General features: G+C 45.1%; 4 protein-coding genes across 5 annotated transcripts; 3 read left to right on the top strand and 1 right to left on the bottom strand.

Moving 5' to 3' along the window:
* The first annotated feature begins 495 nt into the window (after window positions 1–495).
* LOC108103761 (protein kish) lies at window positions 496–1083 on the top strand. Its single transcript, XM_017209379.1, has 3 exons — window positions 496–628; window positions 692–801; window positions 865–1083. Exons 1-3 carry the CDS (start codon window positions 626–628, stop codon window positions 968–970), a joined length of 219 nt encoding a protein of 72 aa, XP_017064868.1. The 5' UTR covers window positions 496–625; the 3' UTR covers window positions 971–1083.
* Window positions 1084–1116: 33 nt separating this feature from the next.
* LOC108103758 lies at window positions 1117–1758 on the top strand. Its single transcript, XM_017209376.2, has one exon. The coding sequence runs from the start codon at window positions 1120–1122 to the stop codon at window positions 1744–1746; it is 627 nt and encodes a 208-aa protein (XP_017064865.1). The 5' UTR covers window positions 1117–1119; the 3' UTR covers window positions 1747–1758.
* A 57-nt stretch (window positions 1759–1815) lies between these two features.
* On the bottom strand, window positions 1816–2738 carry LOC108103759 (NADH dehydrogenase [ubiquinone] iron-sulfur protein 4, mitochondrial). Its single transcript, XM_017209377.2, has 3 exons — window positions 2577–2738; window positions 2181–2504; window positions 1816–2123 (listed from the first exon to the last, which is right to left on the bottom strand). Exons 1-3 carry the CDS (start codon window positions 2624–2626, stop codon window positions 1943–1945), a joined length of 555 nt encoding a protein of 184 aa, XP_017064866.1. The 5' UTR covers window positions 2627–2738; the 3' UTR covers window positions 1816–1942.
* Window positions 2739–2830: 92 nt separating this feature from the next.
* Window positions 2831–9525, top strand: LOC108103752 (5'-3' exoribonuclease 1). Of its 2 annotated transcripts, XM_017209363.1 has the most exons (13): window positions 2831–2905; window positions 3265–3422; window positions 3488–4582; window positions 4647–4955; window positions 5355–5819; window positions 5879–6144; window positions 6216–6535; window positions 6602–7495; window positions 7573–8150; window positions 8209–8679; window positions 8751–8852; window positions 8917–8994; window positions 9052–9525. In XM_017209363.1, the coding sequence occupies exons 2-13, from the start codon at window positions 3348–3350 to the stop codon at window positions 9118–9120; spliced, it is 4722 nt and encodes a 1573-aa protein (XP_017064852.1). In that variant the 5' UTR covers window positions 2831–2905; window positions 3265–3347; the 3' UTR covers window positions 9121–9525. The 2 variants fall into 2 exon arrangements, with proteins under 2 accessions (XP_017064852.1, XP_017064851.1); XM_017209362.1 differs by lacking the exon at window positions 2831–2905 and having other exon boundaries at window positions 3189–3422.
* The last annotated feature ends 795 nt before the right edge of the window (window positions 9526–10320 follow it).

Genomic DNA, 10320 nt, shown 5'->3' with positions numbered 1-10320 from the left:
TATATGTAACAACAAACACAAAAAAAAAATACCCGCAGCGAATTAGAAGTTGCAGACAAATTGTTAGAGCTGGCACACAAAATCGATGTTTATGCGATACTATCGATATTGTTGAAAATGTGGCAATAACGATGATTTCCAAGTGAATCGATTATTCACTTGACCTTATAGTCGGTTTCCATTGGAAATAGTTTCATATTTTTAAAAAAGATTGGCGTCTGTGTATATTTTAAACATAAAAGTTTCCATTTTTAAAATCAATAAGATTAATTTGAGATTTTAAGAAAGAGCGTCCAAATCGAATATGTATCGAAAATATTTTTATAGTAAGAGTTGGTGTTCTTTGTCACATTGATTTTTAGTATTTCCGTAAATGAACACGTACATTCTCCCCAAGTTTTTGTGCTTAGTTTTATCAAGTTGAAAGAGAGAGAGAGAGATATTAATTTGTTTAAGAACTAAGGGAATAAAATTATTCCAATAGGTGACTAAAAGTTATCGAACTGATCGTATAGTGGATACAGTGGACTTCGAACTAGTTCTTTTTGGCAGGGCTGATGGCACGTCACTAGTTTACCGTTTGTTGTTATTTTATCACCAAACACGGATTCCGATTCGCAAAATCATGGTTTGAAATGAAAACCTGACCGATACTTATTCAGAGACTAACCCGTCATCTTTTCCCCTACAGAGTGCCCTGTTCAACTTCCAGAGCTTGCTGTCAGTCATCCTGCTGCTGATATGCACTTGTGCCTACCTTCGCTCCCTTTTTCCTAGCATCATAGACCGTAACAAGACCGGGTGGGTACTCCAAATCCAATCCGAACCAACCGGCTAAATAAACCATTCCTTCTAAACTTTCAGATTCCTAGGAACTTTCTGGAAGCTGGCGAGAATCGGGGAGCGTAAGTCGCCGTGGGTTGGAGCCGCCTGTCTGGTCATGGCGTTTACGGTCCTTTTCTGGAGCTGAGCTCCTTTTTCATATCATGGGGCTAAGTTGCATTGTAGATTTTTCTAACTATTAAGGACTGTAAATACACGCTGCGTTATACAGCACTAGCCAGATATTTTGGGCTTTCACAACACATCCAGTTTTCTCTGCTGTTTCGGTATAAAATAATGTCCGGCTTAGATCGAGAGCAGGTGCGCCTTTTTGTGGCCGACAGTAGGAGACGCCTAAATGCGCTACTGTTACGCCTAAATTGGAGTGAGCAGGGAGTACGGGGAGCAGGTGACCAAATACCACAGGACAAAGCTGATGAGAGTACCGAAATGTTGGAGCAACTGCCAGCTTCCTGCTGTACTAATCCCGCCTTTAGTATTCAGCTCGAAGACAAGGATATTCAGCAGATTATTGGAGGGGATGAAGGTCAACCTAGTGCCACAGCCTCCTCCTTTGATGATCTGCAGGCAGGCCTTGATACGCAGGAAAAGCTTCTCATCTACGAGCACGTTCTGAAGCACACCAAAAAGCACCCAGAGTTCGAAGACAACGCTGCCTTTGCCGAGCTGGTGGGCGAGACCAAACGGGAGTGGAAGAAGCAACGCCGCTACCGCAAGAGTAAGCCAACGCTTAATGAGGAGCTGCAGCATTTGGTCAGTCTGCAGATGGAGGCACTGCAGAGGCAGTGGCCCCAGAAGCAGAAGGAGCGACCCACGGAACAAGGTAACAGCAGAAAGAGGCGTCGAAGTCGAAGTAGCAGTTCAGAAAAACACCGTCATAGATACAAGCGTCGGTTCGACTGAATACTACACATTTGGAAGTCCTCTAAAAGTAATATAGGTGAAGGTGCCATCACAAAGAAATACATCGAATCCAGTGTTCTGGTCATTAGAATTCTTCCTAGTCCAGTCGACTGTTTATTTAGGTATTCAGATAATAAACACAGCAAAAAACAAAAAAAAAATAGATGTCTATGATCCTGGCTAGTTTTGTGGTGGCCTACTTGGTGGAGACGCGCGTGCGCTTGTTCCAGGCAAAATTAATGCCGTAATTCTTGACTCGCTCCTTCTTGGGCTTGACGCTGCCGTCCACGTACCAGCGCCATCCATTCCGTTCGCAGTATGTGATAGCCTCCTCCTGAGATCCGAACTGCACGTTCATGTTGGACAGTGGGTCGCCGCTGAAAAAAGGGTATGTGGTCATATTTAACCCGATAGCAGAGTGCACAGCTGCTTACGTGGAGGCCCAGCCCATGAGCGGATTCTCCCAGCGTTCGCGGTTGTCGAACTCAATCTGCCAGGTGTTGATGTTGTCCGTGCCACTTTGCATTGCGTTCTTCGGGGGAATATGGATGCGTACACGGCGCTCCTTTAGATGCTCATCTGGCACGCCGGAGATTGGGCCAAGATTAACGGCCGTGGGCACGGTGATCTTACCGCTGAGCTTGTTGCGCTGCTCCAGTTCCTCTGGACGGGCCAGGGCGGTCTTGAGGTCCAGTGGGCCACCATCCTGAGAAGATGCGGATGCCCAGCGGGTTGCGGCCAGTTTGTTGGCCTGGTACCTGCGTGGGGTTGAGTAGTGGAAATAAATTAGCAATGCAGACGCAATGCTCCCGTCATATTCAGAAACTTACAACTGCAGAGAGGCAGAGCTCCTGCACATCACTTGGCGGAGGGCCGACATTTCGCTAGGCGGATGCGATACTCGCAATATACGGCTTCAAAATACGAATTACGTAAAATTTGGAACACAAGCGCTTTACGGTAGAGAAAACAGCTGTTCGACAGGGGATTAGTGTGACCGATCAAGTTGTTTGTTTTTATTAATTTTTGGCAACAGTGTGTCCATTTCCAAGAGTTAATGGTAGTGCTAAACTCCACAAGGAACTAGTTCACTACAATCGCAACAGTTAAAGAACCAGCGATACTCTGAAATATTTAGCTTTAAACGAGTTTAAAAAAGGTAAGTAAATTCTAAAGAGAGCTTAAGTTCTTTAGAACGAAACAACCAACAAAAAATATAATATCTTGAAAATATGCACAATGTTCAAACCATAATTAGTATTAAGCAAAAAAAATTAATTTATCAGGTACATGGTAGCAAAATCAAATATAGCTTTAGTGTTCTGTTTTTTTTTTTTTTTGCAATATATGGTTTTTTACACAGGGTTTCACCAAAAAAAAAAAAAAAAATAACGCTTGGCCTTGCCACAAGTTCGAAAGTATTGCCAAACCTTGTGGCAACACCTGGCCTACTATTTGCAAATAAGGTCTTAATCAATACAAGTTGATACACATAAAAATAACAACTTTCCCCGCCAGAACACCTAGTGTAGTTGACAAAATTATTCAGTAAGCAAGGAGGAGTTGCACGGAGGTAGAACACCCTAACCCAAAGCAGCAACATGGGTGTCCCGAAGTTTTTCCGCTATATTAGCGAGCGTTATCCGTGCCTTAGCGAGTTGGCGCGGGAGCACAGCGTAAGTAAAGCGGACGAGGCTGTGGAGGCGAATGCCATGTCATGTGATAAGTTCTTTGTTTGCAGATTCCTGAGTTCGATAATCTGTACCTTGACATGAACGGTATCGTTCACAACTGCTCGCATCCGGATGACAACAACATACACTTTCACCTCGAGGAGCACCAGATATTCCAGGAGATATTTAACTATGTAGACAAGCTATTCTACCTGATCAAGCCGCAGCGTCTCTTTTTCCTGGCCGTTGATGGTGTGGCGCCTAGGGCCAAAATGAATCAGCAGCGAAGCCGGAGATTTCGGTCGGCGCGGGAGGCGGAGCAGTTGGAGACAAAGGCGGCGCTGCGTGGCGAGAAGCGGGAGCACGAGCGCTTTGACAGCAACTGTATCACCCCGGGCACCGAGTTCATGGTGCGGCTGCAAGAGGGTCTGCGCGCTTTTCTCAAGACGAAGATTTCCACGGATCCGCTGTGGCAGCGGTGCAGCGTGATTCTTAGCGGCCAGGAGACGCCTGGCGAGGGCGAGCACAAGATTATGGACTGCATTCGGTACATGAAGGCGCAACCAGACTATGACCCAAACACGAGACACTGCCTATACGGCTTAGACGCCGATCTAATTATCTTGGGTCTCTGCACTCACGAGCTGCATTTTGTGGTGCTGCGTGAGGAAGTTAAATTCGGTCGCAACGTAAAACGAGCCTCGGTGGAGGAGACGCGTTTTTTTCTGCTGCATCTAGGCCTGCTGCGAGAGTACCTGGAACTAGAGTTCGACGCCTTGAGCACACCCGAGCGAAAGTTGGACGTGGCGCAGCTCATTGATGACTGGGTTCTTATGGGCTTCATGGTGGGCAATGACTTCATCCCCCATTTGCCATGCCTCCACATCTCCTCCAATGCTCTGCCCCTTTTATACCGCACCTATATCCGTATTTACCCTACCCTTGGTGGGAATATCAACGAAAACGGCAAGCTCAACTTGCGGCGCTTGCAAATCTTTATGACTGCCCTCACAGAGGTGGAGATTGAACAGTTCAAAGAGCACGCCGACGATCTAAAGTATATGAACGCTAAGACGGAAGCATTTGACATCGACGTCACCGAGATTGCTGCCAATGAAAACTACGATTCCGATCTAGGAGCCCTCATTAATGAGAGCATGATGGTAAGAAGTTTAGATATTCTCAATCCATCGATTGTAATTATTAAATCCCGACTAACATCCATAGCTTTATGAAGATGATAGCGATGAAAACGGGAGCGACGAGGAAGCGATCCTGGCTAGCGAGTTCAAGAATTATAAGCGCAACTACTACCGCAACAAATTCAAGAGGGAATCGCAGAGCCAACTGATCGAAGAACTGGGACATCACTATGTCAACGCACTGCAGTGGATTCTCGATTACTACTATCGCGGTGTTCAGTCCTGGGATTGGTACTATCCCTTCCACTATGCTCCTTTCATCAGTGACCTCAAGAATATCGAGCAAGTCCAGATTACTTTCCAATTGGGCAAACCATTCCTTCCATTCCAACAGGTGAGTTGCGCTTTGAAATTCCTAAAAGACTAAGCAATGTGTACTTAAACGTAAATAATTTACATTCTAATTATTTTTGTCCCGCATAGGAATTGGGATTTTCCCTGATATTTGAATAATTAATCGGGATAACTCAATAAATATAAGATATAATAATTTGATACTCAGAATCAGTTGAATCATCATAAAATCGCAGAATATATCTATCTCCCTCTAAATCGTTGACATAATTAACAAAAAATACATTAATAGATTATGTTTTTTTTTTAAACAAAGATAAAGTGGTTAATACATTTTTTTTTTACTTTTAGTTCAAAATCCTAAAATTTAAAGTTATAAAATTGATAATTTCCACTCATACCTGATATTCTGAAATCCTGTTTTTCTTTTTTCACACAGCTTTTGGCGGTGCTGCCGTCGTCCAGTTGCAAACTGCTTCCAACTGCATACCACGACCTAATGCTGCTTCCGAGCAGCCCACTGGCTGAGTTCTATCCTTTAGAGTTCGAGAGTGATCTTAATGGCAAGAAGCACGACTGGGAAGCGGTGACCCTGATTCCCTTTATCGACGAAGAGCGGCTGATTGCTGCAATGAGTCGATGTGAGCCGCTGCTATCGGCGGCGGAGAAGGAACGGAATCGACACGGTCCCATGTACGTGTACAATTACTGTATTGAGTCCCAGGGACCGATGGCTCCGCACCCACCTCTACGGGCATTGACGCACCTGTACTGCATGGAGGTTCCAAAGTGGTCAAGCGAGATCGCCATCAACTTGCCACATAGTGTGTGCGCCGAACTGCCAAATGCGTCGAGACACGTATTTTTCCCGGGCTTCCCGACAATGAAGCATTTGCCTTTCGACGTAAGTTACTTCTATTGTTTTCTTTTAAGGACAGCTTTTTAGTTGTACGCCATTTTCAGTTTGAGCTTCGCCAGGATCGCGTTAAAGTTTTCGAACAGTCCAGCCGTAACCAAAGCATGGTCCTGAAGCCCCGTAAACGGCAACTGGACACCTTGGAAGCGGTGGCTGGGCAATATCTGGAACAGGTGGTGCACATCGGTTGGCCTCATCTCATCAAAGCTAAAGTAGTGCGCGTGGTAACACGAGACCAGCGAGTCGACGAGGAGGGTATATCGACATATGAATCAAGACGGTTTGACTCGGAGTGCAAGACGCTGAAAGAACAGTTGAGTGTGAAGCTGCATCTTACATATGTCATCTAAATTTTAATGCTTCTTTTTGACTCTTTTTTTATAGCTTTACAACGCGTATGGGAATTGAGTTTGCCAACTTCGACGTACTCGTCTATGTGCGCACTTTTTCTGGAAGCACTACGGAGTTTGGAGCTAAAGGAAAACTGATGGAGAGAGATGCGTGGAGCGAGGCTGTCACCGCCTATCCCGCCCAGGGTGTGGTGGCCGATCTGGTTGTAAAGGAGAATATGCGTAAGCAATTTAACAAGGTAGAGGAATTCTTCCCCGCCGGCAGCCAGGTCTTCTTCATCGGCAACCCGTATTATGGTAGCGAGGGAACTGTTCAGGACCCATTACTCGCTTACACATGCGGTCGCATTCAGGGTAAGTCGGTATCACCGTATCAATACCTCACTCATTTCTCATCTCATTTTTCTCGCTATCCTTCAGTAAGCATTCGGGTCTGTCCGGAACCGGATGTGCAGGAGGCACGCGCATTGCAGGAAGAGCGCGACCGAGACTTAATGAACACTTACGAAGTGTGCCATTCGCTTAACATCAACGGGCTGGCTTTGGGTCGCCTCTCCGGCACAATGTGGGTGGTTCTCGGTCCTCGACGGGAGAAGATGGAGAACGTGGCCAAGCACAACATTGGTTTGCAGCTAAAGTTCCCACGGGGAAACGAGGAGCGCGTGGGATATTGCTCCCGCTCCGGTTACCAATGGTTCTACTCTAGCCTGGCAGTGGAACTAATGCGCGATTATTGTCAGCGTTTCCCAGAGGTAGTTGCGTTCTTTGCTTCCAGCAATGATCGATGCGAGTACGTCTTTGAGGGGGATATTTTTCCGGATGCAATTGGCCAGCATCGTATTGAGGATGTGGCGAACTGGGTGCGACAGCAACCACACATGAAGGTAGAACGCATCTCGTGCGGATCCAAGACTGTCTGCCGAGAGACTGTCGAGCTGTTGATATCGGCGGTTGATGAGCTACGTAGTCTGCCTGTCAAGGAGGTAAAGCTGCAGGTGAAACCGCATTTACTTGTCAAGCCCAATGTCACACTCCCAGATGTCTACCGATACCGTCGTTCAGTGCGTCTCTTCGCCCGCGTTATTGTTGTCCGCAGCATTTACATGGTACCAGTAGGTATCAAGGGTACCGTCATTGGAATTTATCCCGTAACAGATCCTAACCCAGTCCGCTTGGAATGCGTTCATGCCGTTGACACCTTTTGTGAAGTGTTGTTCGATAAGGCTGTTCCAAATTTTAATGATATCCACGGCATCGCTCAAGACCGAGTCTACAAAGTACCCGAAAACGCCCTGGTTGTCATCTATACGAATGGTAAGTATTTCCCTCGGAACTTATATTATGCGCTAATCAGGACTTCGACTTATGCCAGAATTCTCTTATCTATTCAGAGCAAGGACAAAAACAGAATGATATAGTGCAGCCGGAGCGTGCTTCCCAAAAACACAAGGCATCGGGTGAAAACGTCCGTACGAATGTACAAAAGCCGCAATCGACAAACAGTAGTCGTTATGTAACTGCAGCAGGTTCGGATTGGGTCCCGATCACGATGAAGTCACAGGTATCTGACGGATTTGTCAAGGCGCTCGGTGACTCAAAGACCAAACCGGAGAAGTCAAAGCCAGTTCAGCAGCAACAGACACCGGAGCAGATGGCAAATTGGCGCGATCGTCCCAGTACTTCATCGGGCAAGTCGCAGCAGGCGTCAAATAATTGGCGGAAGAATACATCACGCCAGCAAGGGGGTAGTTCTGCCCTCGATCCGGCTAATGCTGCTCCCACTGCAATTGTGAATGCAACTACGATCGAAACTACGACCTCAACAGCGACTCCTCAGGCTCAGACATTGGCGCTCATGTCGTTGTTGGGCGTAAAGAACCAGGACCAGGGTTCTTCGCAACCTCAAGAGTCCATACAGCAGCAACGTCCAACACAACTGCAACAAGCTCCAATTCCCGGACAAATGCCTGTAAGAAACTAAATTTCACTTTTCGCCAATCCAGCTATCCAACCACCCCCTATTACAGAATCTGCCCAAGCCACCGCTTTTTTGGCAGCAGGAGGCACAGAAGCAACAACATGTGCAAGCTCAGCAGACTGATCGTATCAAAAACCAGCAGTGGTACAGAAGCCCACAGTCGGGAGCGGACATGGATCACCATCCCGGAGGTGGTCATCAAAGGAGGCAGCAACAGCAGCGAATGCACCACACTGACGTACCCCGTTCTGTCTTTAACAACGGAAATCAGTCGCATGCGAGCTCCACCATAGCTGACCAGATTGCCTTCAACAATAACGTGCGAATGCCTCCTCAATTCCGACAGCCATACCAACCGTACCAACAACAGCAGCAACTGTATCAATCCAACTTCCAGACGCCGACGGAGACTAACAATGTGACAACTCGATATTCATCGATACAAGATTTTGTACCTATACAGGCTTATCGTCCAAAGAAATCAAACCGTGCTCAGCCAGGAGGCCGGGATTTAAATGCAGTAAAAAATAACTAAACAAATGTGCAGACTTGTCTTTTTATGTTATTCTTTGTTTTTTCCTTCTGTTGCAGCAATCGTTAAATGAGACCACAGTTAGAAACTCCACTTGCAGTCTTCCGAAAAGATCACCGAACGAACAGACTGTTGAACTAATGCAAGCACTTAGTATTCAGGTAAGCATGCGTTAAGCCCATTCAATGCCTTTACCGCCGAAATAATGTATTTTCGGGCCAACAGCCATCGACATCACAGACCGATTCTGATGGGTCCCTGTCAACCAGAACGAATGAATCCCTAGCATCGTCTTCATCACAGGTGACAGCAAAAACTTAACCCAAAAATATTGTATAATACAATTTAGTCTTTTTGCAGATCAAGCCAAGGAAACAACGAGTGCCTCGAATTGGGGCCAAATTCGATTTGGACTATATAATGCACTAAGACGAAAAGACAGATAAAGATAAATCCCATTGTTTAAATTCTGAAAGTGTTTTCTGATTAAGTTGAATACCCACCTAGCGCTAAGAAAGCAAAAAGTTATTTAAAAACCTCCTAATTTTCATTTCCTAGTCCGTTCGTGGCTCTTAAAATAGCCGCGTCCTTTTGACTACATTTTTTAAAACAAATTGTGGATTATGTGAATACTGAAATGAGACTGACTCATATTTTATTTTCTTGTAATAAACACCACCTTTTTCTTTTACTTTTTATATTTAATTCCATTACAAAAGTCCCTCAGTCCAAAGGACCACCTGTGAAAAATCAACACCTTTATATTAGTTTATTATTGGATGTTTAAGTGTCCATCGTGTACATTAATTATATTAAAAAGGAACTTGTTCTATATTAGAGATAGTGTTGAATCAGCGTTTTTCTAAATAAAGCTGGACACATTCTTAAATTTTAGAATGCATTCCCCTAACACGATTATTATTAAGTCAAAGTTAATCTTTGCGGAAAAAGGACCTCATGCATTGACGCATGTGCAGTTTAAATTGATTGATGATATCGATAGGCCAAATTAAAATATACGATTGCAACCTTTTACGTGTGTTGCCAAATTCTTACAATTTAACTTTAACCGTAAACATGAAAGGTTTGTTTTCTTTAGACAAAGGTGAAAGTCTTGGAAAAGTAAAATGGGAAAGCGTTGGACGGTACTTGACTGCATCAGGGACAGATTCGGTGGCAATCACCATGAAGAAGGAAATTTCAGAAAGGTTCTTCAAGACAGGTGAACCCGACATTTCGAAACCGCTGAAGCAATTACAGCCGCACTCACAGGTGCAGCAGAATAAGTCGGCAGTCAGCGAAAGTCTTGGAGGAGCGAAATGGGAAAGCGTTGGACGGTACTTGACTGCATCAGGGACAGATTCGGTCCCAATCACCATGAAGACGAAGATTTCCGAAACCTTTTTCAAACCATTACAGCCACACGCGCAGGAGCCCTGAGCTTAATGGCAGTCGCAGTCGAAGCCAAGACCATGGCCAAAGCAGCCGTCAAGTTTCAACTGCCTTTTAAAGAAAGTTGACTTCTGCTTAGCCGCAAACCGAATTTAAAATTATGAATATCCCAAGAATGGGAAATTCTTGCTTAAGATTTAATTATTAATAAAAAATATAAGAAATTAAGCTTATTTA

The sequence above is a fragment of the Drosophila eugracilis genome, unplaced genomic scaffold, assembly GCF_018153835.1.
Source record: "Drosophila eugracilis isolate 14026-0451.02 unplaced genomic scaffold, ASM1815383v1 contig_1414, whole genome shotgun sequence".
NCBI classification, from domain to species: Eukaryota; Metazoa; Arthropoda; class Insecta; order Diptera; family Drosophilidae; genus Drosophila; species Drosophila eugracilis.
This window is presented reverse-complemented; position numbering and strand designations above follow the sequence as displayed.